Genomic DNA, 27033 nt, shown 5'->3' on the forward strand with positions numbered 1-27033 from the left:
AGAACAGGCAGAAAGACTGAAGTACACTGCTGAGGGGAGCAGCAGGCACAGCAGGAGAGGTCTGCGCAACATGTGGGACCCTTGCCGGCTGCTGGGGATCGATGATCGAACCGGCGCTGCAGAGGCTGCGGGCAACTTCGCAGCCCAGCACTCAACTGCTGGGGATCGCACTCGTGCTGCAGAGACTGTGGATAGCTTCTCAGTGCTGTTCTTAACATCTTGCTCTGCCAGGGGTCCCTGAAAGTTTGTACTCTTAAGAGACACCTCTCCTATCCCTTACCCCAGCCTTGGTAACCACCATTTTGTTCTTCGTTTTTCCCTTTGGCTTTTTTGGATTCCATGTGGACATAAAACCTGAATTTCTTTTGGCAGCCCTTGTTATTTTATTTTATTTAATTTTAGAGGTTTGTTTTTTGTTTATACAAGTGCTGGGGTACAGGCCAGATGCGCGGGATGGTGAGAGGATTCACCAGAGACAGAGTGGGGAACAGAACAGGCAGATGGACGAAACACACTGCTGAGGGGAGCTGTGGGTGAGACAGGAGAGGTCTGCCGTGCCATGCGGGATTCTCGCCAGCCTGCCGGGATCGAACCCGCACTGCAGAGGCTGCAAACAGCTTCACTGTGTGGCGCTCACCCACCTGCGCCACCAGGGAGGCCCTAACCCTTGTAAGCTGTGTGAGGGCTGGGAGTTTGTTCACTGCCTGAGCAACAGCTTTTAGAGTGGCATCTGCTATGTCCTGGTCTGCCAGCATGGGTTCGTGACATGTGTGACTTCCACCTGGTTGCTCCCTTGGATTTCCTGCCCTTCCCAGACCTCTCCTATCTGTTCGCCTTTTGTTAATCGATTGCTAGGCTCCTTGTTGAAGTAGCATAACACTGAATTAATGATCGCATTTTAAACTAAATACACGTTTCTGAGACCTGTTTTTCAGTCCTTGACTCTGGCAATAACTTATTGCCAGAGTAACTTATTGCCAGAATAACTTATTCACCTTTTTGAATTCCATTCTTAGCAAGACTAATACTTGCTCTGCCTGCTTCAGATGACGTTCCTAAGAGATGATCCTGTGGGGGTGCTTTTAATGGTGCTTGGAGCTATCAGAGCACGGAGTGTTCACAAATGAAGAACATGCTGGTTAACTTCTTTCCAAGGCCCTAATTTATGAAAGTTGGCATTATTAATGGTAAAAGAACTAGGCCTGAAGGCGTAGAATATGTAACATACACGCTGAGTCATGGATAACAGCAGAGTCTCTCATGGGGTTTTATCTCTGGGAATTACGACAGGTCATAAGGGACTATTGTGATCATACACTATCAGGAAGGTGATAATACAGTATTTCTAGAAAATACTGTATTTATCTTCTGGCTGTTTCAAAACAACCTCTCAAATGGCCAAATCTGTGCAGTCAGTGACTGCTGGCTAAGGAAACATACTTGATAGAACTTGTTTTCGTCCTTAGGTAAGTTCTGCTGAACCTGAGTGCAGATGTAGGTAAATGGGCTTCCAGAATTCCTTCCTTGCAAACTAATACTTATTTGGAGTTAGCTTCCTGTTTAGTTACGCTTACTGATAAATGTCAGTACGCGGGGAAACAAAGAACCTAAAGGCAGGCGTGGGCCTAGGCTTTGTTTTTCCAGGTCCCTGAGTAGGAAACAGATTGTGATGCCTGGGCCTTGATTGTCTTTTCCATCCTAGTCTCCCCTTCTCCCCAAGGTGTTTCTCTTTCTGTTGGTCAGTCCTCAAGTCGTGGCTTATTACCTCCTCACCACTTATCCATAAGAAGCTCAGCTCTGATTTACTTATTCATAGCATCTCACCCCCATGTCCCACCCTCTCCCTGCATACAGCCCCCTCCCGCCATGTTTGACAGGCCGTTGTGCTGCACCTTCTGTTTTTTTGCTTTTGACCCAGTTCACTCCACTGGGGCCCAGCACTGAACAAGCCTCAAACCCAGCCTCGTGGAGCTGAGTGGAACTTCCATCTCTCTTCAGTTTGCCTTTTCAGATAGCCTCCAAGTAAATAATAAAAGTCAGTAACCCATGAACATCTTGAGTGAAGTTTAGTGGTTTTTATTCATATATTTTTTAAGGATTTATTTATGCATACAAGAACTGGGATACAACAGGCCAGAGATGCGGGGGGTGAGAGGATTCACCAGACACAGACTGGGGAACAGAACAGGCAGATTAACAGGAATACACTGCTGAGGGGAGCAGAGGGCGAGTCAGGAGGTCTGCTGCACCATGTGAGTTGCTCCATGGCTGGGGATCGAACCCAAGCTGCAGTGGCTGCGGACAGCTTCATAGGTTGTGTCTTAACCCCTTGTGCCACCAAGGAGGCCCTTTATTAATATTTTTGAATGTTAGTTACAGATACTCAATTTTTTTGAGAAATTGCTCTATGATTCTTTTACTTCTGAATGATATTTGGTGAGTTTCTTTTGCCCTGCTTGGGCCAGTGGTACTCAATACAGAGGGATTTCCTCCCTGTACTGAGCAGTGGAGATACAGTCCTTACAGTCTAGCTGTAGTTAAGCAGGGTGTTTGCTCTGCAGAGGGGCCCATGACTGCCATCGATGAGATGATGACCTGGAGTGGCAGCAACTTTCAGAAAGCACAGAAGTTCGTTGCTTTCCTGATTCCGTAACTGCTGCAGGGTACTAGGGCCATGGTGACCTTACAGAACGTAGAGACATGGGGAGGCTGGTGAAAGGGGGCAAACTTCAGCAGTTGGATGAGCTCCAAGGAGCTAATGTAAAATGCGGTGACTGGTTGGTGACACTGTATTGTACAGTTGGAATTTGCAAAGAGTGCCACTTAGATGTTCTCACCTCCCTCCAAAAGAGAAATATGTGTGGTGGTGGATGTGCCTGTTGCCTGGATGGGCAGGTCCATTGACAGTGGGTGTGCATATCAAACCACCAGGATGCCCACTTTAAAATAGCTTACTATTTTGTTTTCTCTTTCTCTCTCTCTCTCTCCCTCTCCCCCGCCACACCCACCCACAGTAAAGCTGAAGTTCAAAAAAGGAGTATTATTCTGTTACTCTAGAATAAAAATATCACAGTGATACTGTTTGACATTTTTGGAATGGGCTTGAGAAGAGTTTCTAAAGTGTTACAAAATGCACCCAAATAATCAGCTTTATTAATATTTAAGCTTTGTTTTAGAATAGCTTAAATTAAATAGCTTATATTTAAATGATTAGATGTTTCCTAGATTTTAAAAATTTTAATTCAAAGGATGTCTTCCATCATTTAAAAGAATGTCATTAATAGTCCTATTCTCCAGAGGAAAATGTAAAGATTTCCAAAGAAGTGTTTTGAACAAAGACACTATTCTGTCTCTGATTTGTGTTTTCAAACATTTAATAAAGTGCTCATTTATTCCTAGCCCTGCACTAGGTGCCAAGGTGGCAAGGATGAGTAATACCAATACAGGGCCTTGCAGTTGAGGTGATCGCCACCTGGAGGAGGAAAAAGACACAAGTCACAGGTTAGGGGCACACCCCTTGCTCTGTTGGGCCATGGAAGCCCACAGCAAGGGGGTTGGCATGGACTTTGTGTTTGCGTTGCTTGGAGCTTTTACAGGCTGGGAAGAAAGTGGGAGTAAAGTAAGTGCGGAGTTGGTGTGGTGTGGGGCGTGCATGTGGAGGGGGTTCAGGCGGTGTGGCTGGAGCACTGTGGCCAGGTGTCCCCTCTGGATGGCAGCCCCCTGAGAGCAGGGTAGAGGGCACAGCCCGGGCAGGTGACTACCAGGTGGGTGTTGATCACTGGGAAGACTGGTGTTGAAATTAGGAAGGGCCTTCACTGTTTGCTAAGGTGTTGGCTTTTTCTTGTGACCACGAATGGGTTTTCTTGAGGAATATGACTTGGTGACACGTGTCTCCAAAATGGGGCTAGCAGGAGGGTGGGCCGGATCCTTCCATGGTCAGTGCAGATCCGGTCATTTCAATGAGGAAGTTTCCAGGGGCAGTAGCGAGCACCATGCATGTAGAGGTAAAGGCTGGGGGATTTTAATGTGAGAGTAAAATGGTCTTGAAGTTTGAAATTCTGTCTCCCTTCAGAATACCCTTAACTTTGGTTTGCTTGGTCTCTTTTTTTGTTTTATATCTTCAAGAAATGGGTTGCTTTCTATGGCTTAAAGATAGGAATTTGAGCCCCTCCTGACACATGCCAGCCAGAAGAGTCCCCACTTGTTAATTGCAGAACAAAGGAAATGAGCCCAAGTGGTGACGACATCTAGCTAGGTTTTAGAAGGAAGCAACTTCTGAAGGTTTTAATGAGCTGCCTTTGATGTCTGGCCATTGTCCAGACATGGTTTTTCCATGTGGTCAGTCTGTACACTGGCGTCACTGTGGGGTCAGAGAAGTACAGTGTGATCAGGAACATACGGCAATTGAAGCAAAGGCACCAGGTGAGCACCTTGAAGGCTGAGAGAGGGATTTCATTAAAGACATGACATCACTGGCATTGTCTGCTACAGAGAGACCGAGAAGAGTGAGAACTAATGTGTTCCTAGTGGTTTATGAGAATAAAGACACTTAGACATGTGTAAGAATCTCTACAACAAAGAGAGTGAGTGGGAATATTAAAACTTTAGCATCATTAGTATTTGGAGACTAGCTATTGCCAGGAACTTCTTTGTGATTTGGCGATGGACAGAGCCTGAGAAGCTATAGGTTTTCAGGTCCCTACAGGTGACTTTGGAGATCTTTTTTTTTTTTTTTTAAAGATTTATTTATTTATACAAGCACTGGGTATAGTCAGAAGCACGGGAGGTTGAGAGAATTCACCAGAGCCAGAGCAGGGAACAGAACAGGCAGATGGATGAAATACACTGCTGAGGGGAGCAGCGGGCGGCAGGAGGGGTCTGCGCGCCATGTGGGACCCTCGCCGGCGGCCGGGGATCCAACCGGCGCTGCAGAGGCTGTGGGCAGCTTCGCAACCCAGCGCTCAACCGCTGTGCCACCAGGGGAGGCCCAACCTTGGAGACCTTGCAAGGTCTTGTTGGTTCTAGATTCCAAGCCTGTTTTCAGTGTGAGTAGTCACTATGTCTGAAGATACATTTTAAAAATCTTACATTGAGACCCAAAAGCTTAGAGTCGTTCTGGACTCTTTCTCTCTCATATCTCATTCACTGACCTCCAGCAAATTCTGTTGGCTGAGCATGTTTCACCATCACGCTTGCCCCCTGCCTCCACACACTCATCTCCTGCTGGGATTACTTACTGCAAAGGCTCCCCAGCTACTGTCTCTACTACTAGCCCTGTCCCCTTTTCCACCTAGACTAGAATAATGCTTCAGAAGTGTCCATTGTCAATCAGATTATGCCTCATGAGACTGTTTAAAAACCCTTTCAGTGACTTTCCATCTCATGCAGAGATAAGAGGTGATGTTTTTGTATAACCTGTGAGCCAAGCTGGCCTCCCGCCTACTAGGGAATCTTATCCCTTCCCCCCCCCCCCATGCCTCAGGGCCTTTGCACTTGCTCTTCCCACAGCAGACCAACCTTTCAGACATCCTTGTGGATTCTTCTTTCCTTCATGTCTTCACTCAAATTCACTCTCTTCGAGAAGCCTTCTTTGCTCCCTGCCTCTTCCCACCTGTGATTAGGCTGCACTTTTATTTTTATCAGTCTTGTTTGTCTCACATGCCCTAGAATGTCTGATCCACAGAACAGAATTTTTGTCTGGTTTTGTTCACTGAAGAGTCCCCAGTGCCCAGAACTGTGGCTCACACGTGGTAGGTGATTGGTACACACATCCTCTGGTGTTGACTTGGTGAGGCCCCTGCATGTATGGACAGGACTGGGGAGTGATCCTCAACTCTTCCCTCCTCCTCAGCTGCTCAGCCACCTTCTTCTGCCTCTTCACAAGTGACTCATCCATCCCCCCACTGCAGGCTGGCAGCTGGTGGGAATAGGCCTTGGCAAAGTGACGGGCGTATGAAGGCATGTTGGGATTGGAATAGGACAGACTTTTTAGAGTAAAAGAGGATGTTTAGATCTCTTTCATTTGGTAAGCAACATTTGGAACTGTGTGTTGGAGTTCATCAGATTTATTAAAAAATTGAGGTACACCATGGTTGCCACAAGGGTCTCTGTCCCAAGGGAAATATGGAGAGATGGTCCCTGCTTTGCAGAGAGAACAGACGGGAACCCACAGTGGCCGGCAGTGTGGTCTAACTGGTTTGTTGTACTTGAGGTCAGTTCTGCTTTCTGAGAGAGTTCTGTAGATGGCAGGGACCAGGGGCTGGTAGAGTTTCAACAGAGAGAAGACACATTTTGGACAAACCTCAAGGATTCATGTCCATTCTTTCCCATTTACTTCTGGTGAGATGTTTAGTTCCAGAATTGTTTTCTTTTGAGGGAAGTGTTTCTAGTAGCTCTTGACAAGTTTGTCTCTGTCTGAAGTGTAGTATCTTTTGTGTGGAAAGCACTCACCTCTGGGGCACAGCAGAAACCCTTGTAGTATTTCTACAAATGACGTGGTGTGTGTGTGTGTTTGCACACGTGTGCCCTATCTGTGTGTGAGTTCCTGTGTGTATATATATGTGTATGTGTGTGTGTGTACACTTCTTCAGATACTTTAATTTACAGAGCACTTCTATGTCTCTGAACAAGAGACAAATGATAGAAAATGAACCAATATCAGGGATAAAAAAACAATGATACCAGTTTATTGTCATTTGTTTCTTGCTCATTCTTTAACGATAAGAATCAATATAAAAACAACTGCAAAAACTTCTGAAGTCCTTCCTGCCCACAAGATACCTTACTGTACTATTTTTGTTGTATAGGCTTCATCTTCCCATACAGATATACATCACAAAAATAGAATATCTCATGCGACACATATGGTTAGATACACAGTGTTGTATATGCACTGTATCTTCAAGGCTGCACCACATATATACACAGAACTGGAATCAACCATACATGTTGCTTTTGCTTAGAATCACTGAACATTTTCCTTTCACACTACATACAGGTCTGTATAATCATTTTATATTACCACATCGCATATAGCTGTAATTTGTTATTTTTTTTAGCTTGGTCGTTTTCTGGGTTTTGTCTGTTATGTATATGCTATCATAATATTTTTGTGTATATGCATGTTTCTATATTTGTAGGGAGCTTTTTTTAAAGGTAGTTGGCCAACCATGTGATAGGCGTAAAGACTGTTTTCCTTCAAATAAAAGACTAAGATACATGGTCACACAATGTTTTTTCTTGATTTGTGAATGCTACTTGAGTATTATTACTAAGGTAGAGAAATTCAGTCATTTAGCTGCGTTTTAAAAATGTTGCCTGTATTGGGAAAAATACATGAGATTGGAACTGGAAAACTCCCACAGATGATCTGCAGTAACCCATATGCAGAGAAGCCCATGAGTGCTGGCGTGAGGGATCTGCCTGCCTGAGCTGGCTCTCTGCACTCTTGGGCTTCGAATCATCTTGTGTACTTAAGACTGTGCTGAGTATGTATTAAAGCATTTGTTCTGTGACTGTCTTCCAGGTAATTGAAAATTATTTATACAGGGTAACGTCCAGTTAACCAGAGCATGTAATACTCTTTCTCCAAAACAACAAATAGGGCCTCTCTGGTGGCGGAGGGATTAAAGTCTTAGTGCTATCATGCCACTGCAGCCACTGCAGCACAGAGTTGGATCCCTAGCCAGGGAACCTGCCCACATGGCGCAGCAGACTTATCCTGTCTCGCCTGTTGCTCCCCTCAGCAGTGTATTTCAGTCAGTCTGCCTGTTCTGCTCCCCAATCTGTCTCTGGTGAATCCTCTCACCCCCTGCACCTCTGGCCTGTACCCCAGTTCTTGTATGCATAAGTACATAAAACAAATCTTTAAAAAAACAAAGCAGAAAAACAACAACAAATAAATGGGCAATTGCTGCTTCTGTTAAAACTAGTCTGCTTTGTTAACTTAGTCTCTGTGTTGTGTCTGTGTCATTGAGTTTAGATATTTAGGTAATTTAAATTGACAAGAAGTCAAATTGTTTATCTTGATGAGAGAATACTAAATCTTCAAGTCTATTTCTAAGCATGAGCCTACCATCATTTACTTGGCAAAATTCCATAAGTAAATAGAATTTCAATTATTAGGTAATTTATTCTCTAGGTTCTGATGGGAATGATTTCTCTGTTCAGACAAGTACTGACAGTTTTAAGTTTTTCAAGTACATTTTAGAATTTACTTAGTACATTTGATGCTACATGTTTCTTTGGTTGTTTTTGTTTCTGCTTTGTTTGGCTTATTTCTCCTGGGAGCAAGCAATAAGGAATCTAAAGGAGAAAATTAAGGGGACATACTCTTAAAGGCAAGAAGAAAAGAGAGTCAAGAACCAATAGTACAGAAGCACCAGCTCATAGAAGCAATAATCCTCCCCCTGCCCCCATTACATTCAGTAGTCTGCCATTTTTATTTTTATTTATTTTTAAAAAGGATTTTATTTACTTATTTTATTTATAGATTTTATTTATTTATGCATACAAGAACTGGGGTACAGGCCAGAAGCGGGGTGTGTGTGTGTGAAAGGATTCATCAGAGACAGAGTGGGGAACAGAACTGGCAGACTGACTGAAATACACTGCTGAGGGGAGCAGTGGGTTAGACAGGAGAGGTCTGCCGCACCAAGTGGGTTAGCTCCCTGGCTGGGGATCAAACTCGTGCTGCAGTGGCTGCGGATAGCTTCATAGTGCTGAGACATAACCCCTTGCACCACCAGGGAGGCCCTGTCTACCATTATTTTATTTTATTTTTTAAAAAAGATTTATTTATTTATTTGTACAAGCACTGGGTATAGTCAGAAGAGGGGAAGGGTGAAGGAATTCACCAGAGCCAGAGCGGGGAGCAGAACAGGCAGACTGATGAAGTACACTGCTGAGGGGAGCAGCAGGCGCGGCTGGAGAGGTCGGTGCGCCATGTGGGACCATTGCTGGCGGCCGGGGATTGAACCAGCGCTGCAGAGGCTGCAAGCAGCTTCGTAGCCCAGCGCTCAACCGCTGCGCCACCAGGGAGGCTCCCTGTCTACCATTTTTAAAAGAGGTCAGTGTGACTTCGTCACCTTTTCTTTGTGAAGAAATAGAAGGGAACCAATGGGGATAAAATATGAAAAACATTTATGTTTTAAGATGGTAATATTCTGGGTGAAGTTTTACTCTTTGTAATATTAAACTAATAATTAAAGATTTTTAAAAGCCGTGTGTGTGTGTGTGTGTGTGTGTATGTATATACACTTAAAAGGTCATGTATATGTACATATATATAATAGTTACTGTAAGTATTAAGAATCCCCATACTCAAGGTAAATATAAAATTTCAGTAGTGCAGGTTAAGTGTAGGGCTACTTAAATAGTCAAGAAGTTTCAAATAGCGTGATTAGACAGCTGTGCTTTCCAGGTGCCCTGGTAACCATGACTACAGTCTCAGTCCCTCCTCACAGGTCTCTAGCTCTGGTCCCACTCCTTTGTTTTGTAGAGGACTGTGCCAGCTTCAGAGTTTCAGTAGGAGGAAGTGACTGCTCAGGACCACACAGTGAGCTGGAGGGTGACTTGAAACTAGAAGCTGGGTCTGTGGATTCCTAACTGTGTGTTCTTTTTATTTTTTCACTGTGTGAAAGAAGTAAATTGGACTCTGCTTGCTTCTCTTACAGGGGTTGGTGTATGTCCAGTTACTGACCTTTTTGGAACTCTTTGGGATGGAACTTATACTTAAAATGGAAAAAGACATGGCAAATAGGTTTAGCATAGAGAGGGAAAATCCATCATTTTGCTAATCTCAGAAATTATGATATATAAAGAAATAGGGAATAGTAAAAATTTCAACATGCAACAACAAATTTTTTGGTCAAATATTAATTTGCTTTTAAAAAACTAAGAATTGGGCCTCCCCTGTGGCACAGTGGGTTGAGCGTAGCGCTGTGAAGCTGTCTGCAGCCTCTGCAACACAGGTTGGATTCCCAGTGGGCTGGGGAGAAAACCCACATGGTGCGGCAGACCTCTCCTGCCTCGCCCACTTCTCCCCTCAGCAGTGTCTTCAGTCGGTCTGCCTGTTTTGTTCCCCGCTCTGTTTCCGGTGAATCCTCTCACCTTCCTGCACATCTGGCCTGTGCCCCAGTTCTTGTATAAATAAATAAATCTTAAAAAATAATAATAAACTAACAATTGAGTTGGATGAATTTGTTGTGATTTTTACTTCTTATTTTGCTTTCTTCCCAACTTCCTCTGTATCCTGAAACAACCTTCTAAAGTTGTTTTTACTTTATCTCTTTTTCTCTTGCCCTAAAAGAAATCTACAGGAACTCTAGGTTTCTGTGTGTTGCTGTAGAGAGCCAAGTCTATTTTCTGTCTTTCCTGCTCCTCATCCTTTGGTACCCTTTATTTTTTCAGTTATATTTCTGTTCCTCTCCACACCCCCCTCCAAACCTTTTGCTTTAGGAAACTTTGTCTCCTGTAATTTTAATAGTCTGAACACTTTCTTCCTGCTGTTTTGCTTATCCAATGTTTACTTGTCTTCTCTCTAAAACCTAGTAACTCTGAGTGATACCTAATCATCTTTCTTTCAGTATCTCTAAGATGTATATCCTTTATCGGCCAATCTTTATTATAAAGTATTGGTATTAAAAAACAAACTGTAGGGGCCTCCCTGGTGGCACAAGGGGTTAAGTCTCAACACTAACAAGCTATCGGCAGCCACTACAGCACAAGTTCAAACCCTGGCCAGGGAGCTGACCCACATGGTGCAGCAGACCTCGCCTGTCTCACCCACTGCTCCCCTCAGCAGTGTATTTCAGTAGTTCTGCCTGTTCTGCTCCCCACTATGTCTCTGATGAATCCTTTTACCCCACCTCACCCTCCCCCCGCCCTCCACACCTCTGGCTTATACCCCAGCTCTTGTATGCATAAATAAAATAAATCCTAAAACAAACAAAAAGAAACTAGTCAATGAAAAAAAATCCTTCCCATCTTCAGTTCCTAGTTTATTGGAGGTAACCACTGTTAACTGTCTTTTGTAGCCTTCTTAGGTTTTTCACCTCATGGTCACAAAGTGGTTGCCTTACCTCTAGGTATCACATTTGCCCTCAAGACTCAGTAATATACCATTCTTGTCCAAGTCAGGGAAGGGAGGAAAAAGATTATCTCGAGCCATATCTAAACCTTTTGCTAAGAAAAGCAAAAGCATTTCCAAAAGCCCAAAGCAGGCTTCTGTAGCTATCTTATTGCCCAGGTCTGCCCCATGACTACTCCTAGCTACAAGAAACTCTGGAATGGAGAGGACATTAGTCCTCTCTTATCTGTGGTTTCACTTTCTGCAATTTCAGTTACCTGAGGTCACCTTCAGTCATACATTTTCAGTTGCCTGCCCTTCTGAGTAGTGTGATGGAACCTTAAGTCGGCCCGGTAAATGAATCATTCCCTCTGTATGTATGTGGCCCGTTAGTCATTTAGGAACGGGCTCAGTTATTAGATCCTGGCCCTGTCACGGTGATGGTGTTCACGTCACCCTTACTTTTCTAGTAATGGTCCCAAAACACAGGAGTAGTCAAAGATGCTTTGTCAAAGAAAAGCCAGAAAATGCTCTGGTTAAGTGAAAAGGTGGAAAGTTCTTCATAAGAAAAAAAAAATCCTATGCTGGGTTGCTAGGCTCTAGGTAAGAACAAATGAGAACGAATCTTCTATATGAAATCGTGAAGAAGGAAAAGAAATTTGTGCTGTTTGTGGTTGCACCTCCAACTGTGTAACAGCTCCAGCCACCGTGGGGAAAGCGCTGAGTGAGGATGGAGATAACACTGAATCTGGGGGAGGGAGAAGACATGGGTGGAAATTGTGTTCTGATTGACAGCAGTAAATTGCACCCCAGAACATTGAGCCTTAGGGAGACTTCAGCAAGGGGGCCCCTGAAACCAGCCAGTGTTGGCTCCACAGACGTAGGAATAGTTTTGGCTTGAAAGACATAAAAGCTTGTGCGTAATTAATGCTGCTGCCACATTTCCAGCAGAGTTGAGGCGGTTGTTCAGGGAGAAAGGCATGGCTGTGCAGGGGAACCACAGTGTACGGGGGCTCGTCCAGTCCTAGCTGAGGCTTCAGGCGTCCATGTCTAGAATTGTGCCCCAGGAGGATAAGGGCGGATGCCTGCGTCTGTCTTCTCAGTCCCTCTAACAGAGGTAAGAAGGGAGAAGGCAGCACAGAGAGTTTCTTCTACACACAAAATAATCTTTTCACGTTCGACTTTGAGAAATTAACTTTTTACAACAAGCCACTTTTAATAATTCTTCTTTTTCCAGTAAATTTTTCAGTGTCTTTTTTTGTCTTCTCACGTGTTCTTAAAAATTATGAAAATTTTGCTTTTCTTTTCCAGTTTTTTAAAAGTTCTGATATCAAGAAGCTTTTCATTTCCACTTATGGAAAACCCAACCAGGATAATTAAGAAAACAAAAGGGATATTGGCTCACACAGCTGGAACAGTGGGCTGGAACAGGGATTCCTGGTGTTGCCGGGCTCCGGCTTCATTTCTCTTCGCTTTCTCGGTGCATGGCTTTGCCCTTGGGCTGACCTCTGTGGCGGGAGTAGAATGCTACTTCATATTAACCAGAGAAGAATGAATCTACTGATGCCTCTTTTAGGCTTCTTTCCAGAGAGTCTAGAGCAAAAATCAGCAAGGCATGTGCTTGTCCTTGAACCAATCACTGTGATCTGAAGCCTCTCCGCCACTTACTTAACTGGGTCTTGGTAACTGTCCCCATTCCTGGCATCCCTGTTCCCGTGGCATCCTTCCTTTCTGGTCATAGCCTCATTTTCCCTTCTGTTTCTTCCCTGAACTTTGTTGCTCTCTCCACAACCCCCTCCCCATCTTATTGTCTTAATGTTTCTCCTCCTAGCCCTTATTTCAGAGAGGTTAAACCTCCCCTCCACCCCCCACCAGTCTCACATTCTTGACAGTATAATTTCTTTGGTGTGTCTTTAACTGGCAGAAGTGACATGAAAGTTCAGTTAACATAAAGCTTATGAATCGTAGGTGCCCAAAGTTATTCAGTCTTTAGACCTGAACTTAGTGATTTTCACTGGTGCTTCCTATAGCCAAGTCCCCAAAGAGATGCATTTTTAAAACCCATGTCCTTAGTCATAGTTTTAAAATCCTGTTGGGACAGAGAGATGCTGACACAGGCAAGCTCAAACTGAAATTTGGAAACTGGGATATTTCACAGCTTGAAAATCAGTATACATCCTAGTGTGGAGGAAAGTATTTCACGGTCTGTAGAAATCCCATAGAAAAGAAGTGGGTGCTTGTGGGGCTTGGCTGGGAGCAGCCCGGCCAACCTTGTCAGAGTAAACACAGACAAGGGCTGCAGGGAGCAGTTGGTCTGAAGGGAACTAGAACCCTGGTGATAATCAAGACAGGCTGAGCTCAATCTGCGATGATGAGGTGGGGTCCGGGGAGCATGACCCAGCATTGGGGTGAGGGCCAGCAGGGGAGGGGGCCTCACCATCTCCACCAGCTGGAAGGAAGCAGTTACGTGGCCCGACACCCAGGCTGGCCCTGGCAGAACCAAGATGGGACCTGCTTCTCATCAGCTCCCGGCCTCCGGGATCAGGCATTAAAAACTATTTTCCTATTTTAAAATTACTTTCTGGGGCCTCCCCGGTGGCGCAGCGGGTTGAGCCCCACACTGTGAAGCTGTCTGCAGCCTCTGCAGCGCAGGTTAGATTCCTGGCTGGCCAGGGAGAAACCCATGTGGCGCAGCAGACCTCTCCTGCATCGCCGGCTGCTCTCCTCAGCAGCGTCTTTAGTCTGTGCTGTTTTGCTCCCCGCTCTGTCTGTGGTGAATTCTCTCACCCTCCCGTGCCTCTGACTGTACCCCAATTCTTGTATAAATAAATCAATCTTTAAAAAAATACCCACAAAACTACATTAAAATCTTTTTTTTTTTTTTTAAATAGAGGCATGTTATTTATTTGTTTGTTTGTTTTGTTTATACAAGCACTGGGTACAGTCAGAAACACGGGAGGGTGAGAGAATTCACCAGAGCCAGAGCAGGGAGCAGAGGAGGCAGTAGGACCGAAGGACACTGCTGAGGGGAGCAGCGGGCGGCAGGAGAGGTCTGCGCGCCATGTGGGACCCTCCTCTGGTGGCCGGGGAGCAGCCGGGGATCGAACCAGCGCCACAGAGGCTGCGGGCAGCTTCGCAACCCAGCGCTCAACCGCCCTACATTAAAATCTTTAAAAAAATTACTTGCTGTCCTGAGTAATCGCTTCAAGTTCACTTACAAATCAGTTGTAGCAAGTCTTGCATTTCTGCCATGGCTAACGAAGCCCTCTTGTCTGTCCACCCTGCTTTGAAATTCTGTTCTTTTAAGAACCTACACAAAAGCCGCTTCTTTTGAAGCCCACGCCGCCATCCGCCGTCCCTTCAGAAAATTCCATCCATCCTAGCCTGCCTGCTGTTGTTTGTCAGTGGTCAGGCCTCCATTCTAGGCTCTTCAAGGCCCAGGGTGTGGCTGTTCCTCTTTGGGCCTGGGGCCCCCGTGGGTCCGTGAAGTGGTCTCTGCCTACAGAGTGCCCTGTGCCTCTCGGTGATTGGAGCTTGCCATGGGCCCCGAGATGAGCAAACAGCACTGAGGCCTGACGTGTCTCTGTGCTAAGTTCTAGCCTCTGCCTTCTACCTCTGTCCTGACTGATCCCTGAGGCTTGGAGGGAGCAATCAGGTGTATGGGGGACCTGTTGTTGGAGGGCTCTCTGGGGCTCTGCAGCCTTCTTTTATCAATTATAAACAATTCTGGATGTTATACTTTGTGCAGTGTCTCCTCTTCATAGCTGAAGACCACCTCTGGCTCGTCCAGGCAGTTCCACGTTCATGTGCGAAGTGTGTAGGGTGGCGTGCGCACCTTTTATCGGTCAGATACTTGTACTCTCTTGTCCTTCTGTTCAGTGTTTAACTCAGTGTGCATTTATGAGTGAGAATTGAGGGCACGTCTTTTCTCTTTCATAAAGAATAGTGGCTGCATGCCAAGTGAACGAAAGGAATGATCTAGAAAGAGTGCATGTATTCATTTCTCCCTGTGCCTTTCCCAGCTTATTAAAATCGGCAGCTGGTGCCTTAATTAATCATGATATTAAAACAACAGACACATGGCAGAACTCTCAGAAGCTCTGGAAGATGCTGGGCCCTATGTTTGCTTAAATAAGAGGAAGAGAGCTTCTGCTTGACGACTTGACTTTCCAGAGGAGAAGACATCCATGCACTTTTCTTGGCAGCACCAGGCCATACGAGAAGGGTTTCAGCTGATCCTCCGAAGCAGCTGATACCTCAGCGCGTCCATAAATAAAACCTGCCCCTGAGCTTTGCTGCAGGGGAGTGGACATCACCTTCACCTTGGGGGGCAGGTGCAGGGCTGTATTTTCTCAGGTTCCCCTCTCTCTTGAAAACTTGTTTGGGAAAATGGGGGGAAGAGAACGAAGAATCATTTATTTAGATGCAGTGTAAATTGGCATGGCCACAGTTGGCTGCCTGTTCCCAGGGCAGATAGCACATGGCTCCTGTAACAGCAATGCTGGAATTACCTGCATTTCAAAGCATGGTGATAACTGTTGGCAATTATGGGATTTTGCCTGAGATGTCCGGGCGAAGTGGCCATACTCCTTAGCTCTGCCTCCCCTGAACCAAAGCGCTCCTGGAATACGAGGTCTCTGCATCTTTCCAGAAAGGTAGCTTGGCCTCAGGGATCTCCCAAACAAAGAAATGCGTGAGACTCTTTGTTCCTTTTGGACCTCTAGCTAGTATCCTAGTATTGCTGATTCAGGCCATCAGAAAATGAGCTGAACAACACTCCTCACGTCTGTTGTTCTGATAAAAATGTCTCTAGCTTGCTTGCACACTCTTTCTTCTGCCTTGGGAGGTACAGCTCCAACTTGTTCTCCACATCACTTCTCCCATCCAAGTACTAACCAGGCCCGACCCTGCTTAGCTTCCGAGATCAGACGAGATCGGGCGCGTTCAGGGTGGTATGGCCGTAGACCTCCACATCACTTCTATAAAGAAAAATCAAAGAAAAAAACAACCGTTCACCTGGCAGAAACAACCCTCTCCAAAGAACAATTGGTGCTATTGATTGTGTAAAATATGAAATTCTGTCTTGAGGTGGCAAGTGAACGGGGCTGTCTGTGGCCTGGGCCCAGGGAAGGGAGGAGTTCTCCAGATGAGTTCTCCAGAGCCTGATGCTGATCCTGTAGCTGCGGAGAGAAGGATGGGGCTTACTGAAGTGGGTGGGAGGTCTTGCCGCCTGGAGAGGAGGCTATGGTGGGATGGGTGGGTGGGGGCGACACCTCAGTGAATGTGGAATGTCTTGTGGGACCCAGTTTTGTTTTGTTTTCTAATGTAGTGTGTGCTGTGTTACTGGACGTTTCCCAGGCCCTTTCCCCACAGTGGTCTGGAAGGACCGCTGGCACAGGCCGCATTAGGTTCAAGGCCATTTGCTAATTAATGGCAGCAATGACCTTGTGCTCACTTTCCATTGTTCTTACGGATTTCTTTTGTTAGAAGGCTTTTTAAAAAAAATATTTGTTTATGCATACAAGAGCTGAGGTGTAGGCCAGAGGTGCAGGGAGGGCAGGGGTGGATGGTGGTGGTGGTGAGAGGATTCACCAGAGACAGAGTGGGGAGCACAACAGGCAGATCTACTGAAACACATTGCTGAGCGGAGCAGCAGGAGGGGTCTGCTGCACTGTGTGGGTCAGCTCCCTGGCCGGCCGGGGATTGAACTCAGGCCACAGTGGCTGGTGATAGCCTGATAGCAGTCTGTCTCTAACCCCTGCACCACCAGGGAGGCCCCAGAAGGTGTTAATGCAGAGTTCAGGATATGCTTTTGGTTCATTTAAATAATGTGTAAGTAGTTAGTGTAATTTTTGAATATATAACTGCTTTAGAGTAAGGATGCTAGATTGTATTTGTAAAGTTTTTTTTTTTTTTTTTTTTTTAAGTTGTGTACTCGTTTTTCCACAGGCCCACAGGCATCTTAATGTACTTGTCCCTCCCCGGGTGGACACGTAGGCCTGTGGTCGGGCGTCCATCTCTCCGTGCAGAGCTGTGCACCGGGCCAATTAAGCACAAGGAAACTGCTAACCGGCAGAAAGACCTTTGTTCCCGCTTCTTTTTTATAGCTGTTGTTTCTGTTTGAAGTTCTTAGGCAAGGGAGGGGGGCAGTCTTACTGTCTGGACAGGCCTGGCTTCTCCTCAGGGAATTGGAGAAACCTGTCCTCTTCAGGAAGAAAGGCAGCAGTAGCCTCCTGCGTTTGTGTGGCCTCAGGGCTGTGGACTCTCAGCCCTTCCCCACTGGGCCCTTGACAGTCCGCACCCGGCCAGCCAGTGAGGTTTGATCAGATCCCCTTTGTAGTTAAGGACACTGGTGCTGGCCCCGCTGGAGTCACTTGATCCAGGTCATCTGGTAAAGTGTGGGCCAGAGCTGAACTAGGAATCCAGCTTTTCTGATTCCATATCTGGTGCTCTTTGCTGCTGGAGACCCAGCTTGAGATTGCTGAGAGCACGAGAAGCAAGGGCGCCATTACCCTCAGCTTCTTGGTCTGCCTTTGTCTTGATCCCTGACTGATCCCACTTACTCCTGGTCTCCCCTGTGGATGGGGGTTCCCTGCCTTTGGCTTAGTTCTTAATTCCTAGACCCCCTCCTCTGTCCCCAGGATCTTGCTTGTGCACTGGGGCATGGCTCAGTGGCACTGAGGCCACAGGGGTCTGTGCTTCTCTGGGAGGCTGAAAGTGGCTCTTCTAGTCTGGCTAGGACCTAGTTTTCCAGAACTCTGCCTGCTGTAAAGGCACTCTCCTTCTCACCTTTTCCAGGTTGGACCCCAGGGTGGATCCAGAACTCAGGGCATCCAAGTCGGCTCCTTCTTCACCCCAGCTTAGATTCTAGAATTCTTCCTTCTCATTTGTTCTTTCAACAGATATTTACTGAGCACCTCCTGGTGCCAGACATTGGGTTGGGTGCTAGGGATCCAGTGATAAGGATGCAGGGAGGGAGATGGCCATGAACCAGGAGCTCAAATAGGACTCACCGGGCTTCTGAAAGGAGTTCATGATGGGGCCCCCACTGTTTCCTTCCCAGCAAGCACTATCCGCTTTGGCCTCTTGAGCTGTCCAGTCACCCATTACAGCGAAGGAGAAAAACTCCAAAGAATTTTACAATTCATGAAAAGAAAAGTCCTACAGCATTCCAGAAATTCTTTGCTCACACCAGGGTTAGTCGATGGCGGCATTGTTGCCATTTTGGTCCAGACGATCCTTTGCTATGGGCTGTGTCCTGTGCATTGCAGGATGTTTGGCAGCATCGCTGGCCTCCATCCCCTGGATGCCTGTAGTGCCCCAAGTTGTGCCCCCAGGCATGCTGAAGTCCCCTGAGCAGGGAGAAGTAAGGTCATTGCTCTGTTTGAAAGCCATGGCCCTGACCTCCCCTCCACTCGGTGAGTCCTGTGTCTGCGTTGCAAGGTGATTCGAAGGTTTTACTACCAATCAGAGACGAGCAAAGCAAGGCCACAGAGCAGCCGCCCTGTCCTCACCAGAGTGATGTGGATGAAACGACAGGACCCTATTGTGGGGGCACCTGAAATCCCACAGCTGCTGGCAGACTGCTTACTCCATGTGCTTACTCCGGGACCTAAAGCATGCACTCCTAAGTACGCACGCGCAGAAACACAGGCGTTCCGCACTCCGGCGGGTGGTGGATGGAATACGTGTAGAGGCAGTGTTTCCAACGGCCCCGATTCTAGACAGCCTTGCAGGAATTTGTCTATGGATAATTAGAATTTGCAAGAATGTGAATATCATCTTAATATTTTTGGCATTCTCTAAATAGGATTAAATGAACTAAAATTGTCCATAATAATAAAAAACACTAAAATAATCATTTTTGTTTGCAAGAAAACATTTGTGTTCTAAAGCACAGAAGGCATTAGTTGTAAAACTAGCAAATTATACTATTTTGCAAGAGATTCCTCCTTTCTTGGGAATGGAAATTGATTAAATTCCATTTTCTGTTACATTTATTTATTCTAATTTATTTAAAACATCTGAACCTGTACTTAAAAATGCTGTTTATAACCCTTGATTCTTGTTAATAAAGCAAAATTTCTATTCAGTAATTAGGTATCATTTGGCTTTGATATATTTAATGCTTCAAAGTTTAGGTTTTCAAGGTTTCAAACTTAGAATTATATACTGACTTTTTTATTAAATAAGATTAGAGGTATGCTGTGTATTTTCTGGACTGGATGATGGCTGATTCAAAGGGTGCTTCTGGAGGGAGAGAAATGTTGCGCCATAAGGTCCTGTGAAGGCAGACTAAACTGGAAGTTAAAGATGGGGTCAAACGTGTTTCAAATATAATGTATATCAGGTGATGACAGCACAATTAGGCGGTTTGCTTTCCCCAAATTGTCTTTGCAATTTAACCCTAAAATTCACCTCTAGAGGGTGCTATTGTATTGAAAATTTAAGTCGTTAATTTGAAGCCCCATTTGAAGGTTTTTTTTTTTTTAATTGCACTTATTTGTTTTAAAATCTCACTATCTTATGGTAAATGAGCTAGTATTGCTTAGTAGTAGTTGAGGACTTTTTAACTTACAAATGATACTCTTTTATAAACAGTTAATGTTAAGACGTAATAATATTTGCTTTTGTGAACAGTTTGACATTAAACTGTCTGTGTGTGTGTGTGTGTGTGTGTATGTGTCATTTCAGTGTGAGCAATCCCAGGTTGGAAAAATAATCAATACTTTGTGATATATTTAGGAATTCTTTCCCTTAAAGAAAGTATAATAGCATTGGAAATCTAATAGGAAATTCAGGTTCACATCATTGATACTTGAGACATTTTAAATTTGTTTTGTTATGATCTTTAAAGTTCAAAAACTACATTGTTGAAGATACTGTGTGCAAAGCATTCTTTAAAATCTGATGGGGGAGAGATACATAAATGATCTCATAACCTGCCATGTTTTAGATTGCGATATAAACCTAAAATATGGTGGAAGAGAGATTAATTCTAATTCCTGACTGATGGGGTTCTTGGACAAGTGGAGTTTTAGTTAAGTTTTTAAGGAACCACAGAATTTTGGATTCTAAACACTAAAAGAAAAGGAACTTTGGTTCAAGTCTTCCTTACCACTCAATGGAAGCCCTTGTCTATGCTTTCCTTCTCACAACTTATTCCTAGTAATTAAAGTAATTAGATAGGACAGTGAAAGTTGCTTGACCAGTGGAGTATTTTATAGGCAACAGCATCATCATCGTTATCATCATTACTTTTCACTGCATACAGGAGGCGCCTATTCTCAGCGGGTTCTAGGACATTTTAATACCCCTGGCTTCTTGATTAACTGATCACCATATTTCAACATAGAGCCAACTTTCTTCCTTTGATAAAGTCTGTCTTGATGATTATGATTATTCACATATCAGCTTAAGGTAATTGAAAGAATAAATTAGGAGGAAAAGACTTTTCAGATGAAAATGTTAACTAAATATCTACTAGCTTGCTTAGAATCCCAGGGAGAAGAGAGCCGCTGAATGTAGTGGGGGAACTGGGGCCCAGAAGGGTTATTTTTATTTCCCAGTGTCTTTGAAGAGGTCCCAGTTAGATTTAACATTGAAATATGACCTTCTCTGCAAGGGCTCTAATGAAGGCATTTTATTTTTTTAAAAGTGTCTGAAGAGTGAGCGATTATTTTGCTTTCATGGAGCAGTTCTGAGTTTTGGTGACTGTTTTAAAGGCAGCCAGCTCTCCAGCCAGTGTGTCCGGGCTTGGTTTTGCACCATCGTCCCACAAGCCTGATGTGGTGCAAACGCGCAGGGTGTCTTGCACGCAGTGGGGAGAGTCACCCTTCTCTCCAGAAGCTGATGGTCTGGTTTGGGGAGTTGACACACGACAAAACTGGTAAATAGATGTGGACAAAGGCATGTGTCTGTAGCCCGCATGCTCTGGCTGGAAGTCTCCGTGCATTATAACTTCTCCCTGTAGACTGTTCTAGGACAGATGGCTCATCTTAGACACCTTTGAATCTTACAAAGTTCTGAACAAGTGTTTGGACTTTATTTTCTGTGCTTGCTCAGTCAAAATCACAAGGACATATCTTGGTGTGTTGAGAGGAAATCCACATGACCCATGGCCTCAGTCTGGCCCATTTTCTCATTCAGTGCCTGGAAGCGGAGAACTGGCTTCTCCCTCATCTGGATGCTATAAGGAATATACTTTTTGTAGCTAAATTGGAAATACAGAAAAATGTTCAGGACGCCTACCACTCAAAGACAGGCACTATTAACATGTCAGTATTCCTTCTAATTGGTGCAGTGCCTGTGTATATGTCCCCCCGTGTATGGGTGTATTCTCACCTCCGCAGAACTGGTGTGTGGTGTACAAACAACTTTCGTATGCTGTTTTTCTTGCTTTCAGTTATCATGTAGTGTTATCACCTCAAACACAGGATAGATAGCATTGCCTCATGTCATATATTTTTAAAGGAATTCTAATGACTGCATATTCTCTAATGACTAATATTCTGTCACTGATATACCACAGTTTTATTATATTCTCATCTTTCTGGATTTCTGGCTTTTCAAGTTTACATCCTTCTAAAGAGATTTATGATAACAATCTTTCTGTAAGTGTTTGACCAAATCTTACTGCTTTCTTAAGGCAGACTTCTAGAAGTGAAGTAGAGGCCAGTGCAAGTTCAGGCTGTGTTTTCCTTTCTAGCCAATGGGCATGGAGCTTGGGGCATCTCACTTCTGCAGCCTTAAGTGAGATTGAAAATGTCTTTTCATGGGCCTCCCCGGTGGCGCAGCGGTTGAGCGCTGGGTTGCGAAGCTGCCTGCAGCCTCTGCAGCGCCGGTTCGATGCCCGGCTGCTCCCCGGCCACCGCAGGAGGGTCCCACATGGCGCGCAGACCTCTCCTGCCGCCCGCTGCTCCCCTCAGCAGTGTACTTCGGTCCCTCTGCCTGCTCTGCTCCCCGCTCTGGCTCTGGTGAATTCTCTCACCCTCCCGCGCTTCTGACTGTACCCAGTGCATGTATAAACAAAACAAACAAATAAATAAATCATAAATAAATAAATAAATAAAAATACATGCCTCTTTAAAAAAAAAAATGTCTTTTCTTCTTAATTTGGTACATATAAAATTATTTTCTAATTTGTATTTCTTTAGAATGATCTGGAATATATGTATGTATGGAACATATATATATATGTTTTTAAAATGTATGGGCCATTCATTTTCCTCATGTTCTTTGTTTATTTTAAAAATAATTAGGCTTTTTTTCTTTCTACTTACCCTTCATCTACCATGACATATGTTACCGATCGATGTATTCTTTTTCATCTTTTCTTCTCTACCTAGTTTTGGTGTTTTTAGATTTACAAAAACATGAAATGTACATATTCAGTCAATTTTTTCCTCTAACTTCTTTCTTTGATTTAAGATATGTTTTGACTCAGGAAATGTCACTCTATTTTTATATTAGCCTGCATAGCCTGCATATACAGTTTTAAAGTTTTTTATGGTAAAACTTAAAAACAGTTACTGTTTAGTGCTACTTATTTTGTATCCACTGGAACCCTAAAAATGTTCATTGCTCTATTTTAAATATCTGATAGCTCATATGTCTTCATTCTTAAAACTCTTCCTACTTGATATTTTATGGATAAAATTTATTCCCATTGGCACTTTGATTATGAATATATGGTCTATGAATGAACTTGAGAAGCTCTGACATTTTCCAATATTAGGATTTTTAAAATACGCATGTCAGTCATACCTGGAAGTGCCACCAGCATTTAAATAAGGGCTCCCCAAATGTGAGTACTGGTGATTCCCCAAAGGAACTGACAGAATACAGTTTGAGAAACACCTAGTCAGCCAGTCCAGGGTGCACTGGGAGTAGGAGTGGGTGAACGGAGACACTGTCCTTGAGATGTTTCCATCTTCCTATTCAGCAAGCTTTTCTCCACAGCCTGACAGGGAAACTGACTTTGGGAAGGTGAAGGGTGTTTCACTCTGGCCCTGGCCTACTGGACTGCGCTAGGTAGGAGCTGGCAGGTGGGAATGACAGTACAGAGCAGGGGGTGAGTGGGAGGCCACACAAGTGTTGAGGGAAGAATGGATGTTCACAGCTTAGGCTGGTTGGAAGAGTCTGAGTGGGGAATAATGTGGCTTGTAAGTGTAACTGTTCACTGTGCTTTGAAGCACAAGGCAAAAGGTGTGAAGGAGCTGGGACAGGGCTCCCTGAGCCAGACACGCTCTTCAGACTGGGGGGATTTCAGAGGCATAAAGTAACTCTGCCAAAGTGCTGTAAAAGTGTCTGGAGGGTCACTCTGTATCCATCTTGCAGACACAGGACAGTCACAATCAGTTCTTGACCCCCTAGGTGGCTCACACCTGAGTAGTACCCCATCATACCTCTCATCCTTGGGGAGGCCTCAGTGGGGGGGGGGGGCTGGTGACAGTCATTCCAAACACAAGTCAAGGTATCCCTGTGGGACTGTGTCCCTTAGAGGCTCACCCTCAAGGCTGAGTAACCAGTGTTTCATTCATATTTTTATAACTGTATTGTTTCAATCTGATTAAGTCACCATGTTGCAAGAGGAAAAAAGATCCTCAAAATAAGTGTATCAAATGAAGATACCACTGCAGATAAAAACAGTGGTTCTCAACCTTGGCTGCATCTTAGAACCTCTTGGGACTCTTTGAAAGAAGGTGCTAAGGCTGGGCCCCACCCCTTTTTACCCCATTAGTTTGGGACAGTCTCAGCATTGGGATTTTTTAAAGCTTTGCAAGACTCTCCTGTGTAGCCAGTTCGCGCTCCTGTGGGATATGCTAGTGACTCATAACATTCTCTGATGGCAACTCCTTGTGCAGCAATTGTATCCAAAATTATCAGTTGCCTTTGAATCCAATACTTAACGATGTTAAGGTTCAAAAAAATCGGGGCCTCCCCTATGGCACAGCAGGTTGAGTGCAGCCCTGTGAAGCTGTTTGCAACTGCAGCCTCTGTAGCACTGGTTTGATTCCTGGTGGGTCAGGGAGATTTCCAGTTGTTGTCTTGCCTGCTGCTCCCCTCAGCAGTGTACTTTGGTCATTCTGCTCCCTGCTCTGTCTCTGGTGAATTCTCTCACCCTCCCGTGCCTCTTGCCTGTACCCCAGTGCTTGTATAAATAAATAAATTTAAAAAAAAAGATTTAAGAAAATCTTCTAAGTTGAATCTTTAAGTGCAATAATCTTTTTTTTTTTTTTTTTTTTTAAAGATTCTTTATGATTACAAGAACTGGAGTACAGGCCAGAGGTGCGGGAGGTGAGAGGATTTACCAGAGACAGACTGGGGAACAGAACAGGCAGATAGACCAAAGTACACTGCCGAGGGGAGCACTGGGCTAGTCAGGAGAGGTCTTCTGCGCCATGTGGGTAGCTCCCTGGCCGGGGATTGAACTCACGCTGCAGAGGCTAAGGGCAGTTTCTCTTCGCTGCGCTCAACCCCTTGTGCCACCAGGGAGGCCCCAGTGCAATAATCTTGTGATTACTAGATGGTTTGAGAGTTGTCTTGCAGCCCTCCCTGCCAAATCCCACTAGTCACTGCAGCACAGCTGATGGTGGACATATCCTTCAGTACCACTGATTCAGTATCTAGAATGTGCAATGGAGCATGAATCAATAGCCTTCCAGATAATAGCTGTGGAATCCTGGTTGTCTTGGCATCTGCTGCCACCAGTCATTGTCACAGCCGTTGTGACAAGTGTTTGAGGGTTGCAGTCACCTGAAACAGATGTTGAGTATAACACTGGCCTGAATGTGCCTGTCACCCCAAATGCTTCTATTGTTGATCATTTATTTAAGATTCATTTTATTTATGCATAGAAAAACTGGGGTGTAGGCCAGAGGTGCAGGGGGTGAGAGGATTCACCAGTGACAGAGTGGGGAGCAGAACAGGTGGATCTACTGAAATACACTGCTAAGGGAGCAGCGGGGAAGACAGGAGAGGTCTATTGCACCATGTGTGGGTTTGCTCCCCGATTGGGGGTTGAACTCAGGCCTAGGCAATAGCACTAACCCCTAGAACACTAGGGAGGCCCCTGTTGCTGATCTTAACATATGATCCTTGAAGTTATTTTTTTCAAACCTTATTAGCCAGCTCTAATATTCAGACTGTTGTCTATGCTCTAACATAGCCTTGGCTAATTTCTAAAATCTCCAAATAGCATGGAACAGTATCAGCCCAGAAAACACTTCTGTAGTAAATGGTAGCCTATTTATGGCACCCAGAGCTAGCTGTAATCTGCAAGGGTGAAACTTTTTTTCCTGCTTTGTTAGTGTGCCCTTCACACTAACTGAAGTCTGACTAGTCAGTGGTCACTCCCTTAGCAGCTTTTGGCCACGAGGTCTAAGCCCTAGTCCCTCCAGCATGGAGTGGCATGGCTGTGTGCTGCTCATCTGTAACTCAGAGGGGACATTTGTCCTGTGTCCCTGTGCAGAAGAAAGACACTTACCCCCACCGCGTCTTTTCCAGTAGGCTCTCAGTTTTGAATTTGTCAGTCTTTTTGAATCCCCCTCCTTGCCCTCCCTTCCTTTGTTTTTAGGCAGTTATAATATTGGGGGGGGGGGATATACTCTAAAAGTAGTTTTGTTACAGGGCAGGGAGGGGGGCACCCAGAGCCCCCAAACCTGGTACAGTGCTACCAACAATTTGGGGGGGGGCAGGGGCCAGTTGTGCTTGCAACATACTAACTTATATTTTCATCTCCTTAGTCTGCCTAGTCTGGGCTGCCTTCCTTATAAAAGCCACCCCTGCGCTCTCCATGGGAGTCGTTGTGAGGATTATGAAAGATGGTGTATGTAACCTGAACATCAGACCTGTACATGCACAAAGCGGCAGTGGACATTATAAAACATTCAAAAGAGAGAACCTCACACATGTGTGGCCCGTCTACCCCAGCGACAAGCTCTGGGGTCGCTGAAACCCCAAAGTGAAGTCCAGCAAAGTTCCCTGGAAGTTTGCTTCCATGATGGAGTCTTTACTTTTTCTTCCCCCTTAAGCTCAGCTCCAGAAAAAGCAACTTCCTGGGTTTGCTTTTCCCTCCTCCGGCTTTGCAGCGGGGGCCGCTTCCTGCCGGCGCGCTCTCCGGCCCCTCGTCCGGCCTCCGGCCGCCTCTCGCTCTCTCTTTCAAACCCTCGGCCGGGCCGAGGCGGGCCGGGGGCGGACAACCCCCGCGGCGCGGCGCAGTGAGCATGCTCGGCGGCCCCTCCCGCCCCGGGAGCCGCCGCGCCGCCGGGCTGTCCGCGCGCCGGGCTCGCGGCGGGCTGTGAGCTGTGCGCGCGCGGCTTTGTGCTGGGATGTGCCGCGGGCGCCGCGCTCGCTCGCCCCGCCCGCCCCCGGGAGCCGCCGGCGCCCGCCGCTGAGGCCGCCCCGCCGCCCCGATGCGCGGTGGAGGACGCGGCCCGTGCCCCTCCGACGAGTGAGCCCCGGAGCGGGCTCGTGTCCTTCCATCTTTGTGTGCGCTGGTTTTTTTTTTTTTTTTTTTTTTTTTCTAACTTTGTTTTGCTCCGCGGAGGCCGGGCCTCCGTCTTTGTCAAGTTTAAGAGAAGAGCCCGGAGCCGCCGCTCGGCGGTGATTGATTTCTTGAAGCGCACTCTTTCGGGGCGGGAGCACCGAGCTGGTTTTCTGTGCGAGCCCAATAAATGCTGTCGATGAAGATGGACCTGTTGAACTACCAGTACCTGGACAAGATGAACAACAACATCGGCATTCTGTGCTACGAAGGTAGAGGCCCTTCTCGAAAGCGCGCCGCCGGCTCTCGTGAGGCCCCTGCTCGGGGCGCCGGCCCCGACCCGCGCGCCCGCCGGCCGGCCTGCTCGGGCCTGGAGGGGCTCGGGAGGCGGGCGGTCGTCGGGGCGGTTTTCAGCCCCAAGTGGGTTGTTTGTAGCGGAGCCCTCGGGGGTTACAGAGGAGAAACCCGGTGGGGGAGG

The 27033-nt window shown here is 45.8% G+C and overlaps 1 protein-coding gene across 4 annotated transcripts in view; it reads left to right on the forward strand.

Annotated features, from left to right (window-relative positions):
- Positions 1 to 27033, forward strand: part of VGLL4 (vestigial like family member 4) — a gene marked incomplete at both ends in the record, with an annotated part of 103702 nt that overhangs the window by 18497 nt on the left and 58172 nt on the right. For 3 of the 4 annotated variants that reach the window (XM_084247228.1, XM_084247229.1, XM_084247230.1), the window contains one exon: positions 26746 to 26827. The exons of the other annotated variant lie outside the window; for it this stretch is intronic. In XM_084247228.1, the coding sequence (XP_084103354.1) occupies positions 26746 to 26827 (82 nt within the window). Of the gene's footprint in view, positions 1 to 26745; positions 26828 to 27033 lie in introns of those variants that run through there. 4 annotated transcript variants of the gene reach the window in all.

The sequence above is a fragment of the Talpa europaea genome (genome assembly GCF_964194135.1).
Source record: "Talpa europaea genome assembly, chromosome: 11".
In the NCBI taxonomy this organism is placed as follows: domain Eukaryota; kingdom Metazoa; phylum Chordata; class Mammalia; order Eulipotyphla; family Talpidae; genus Talpa; species Talpa europaea.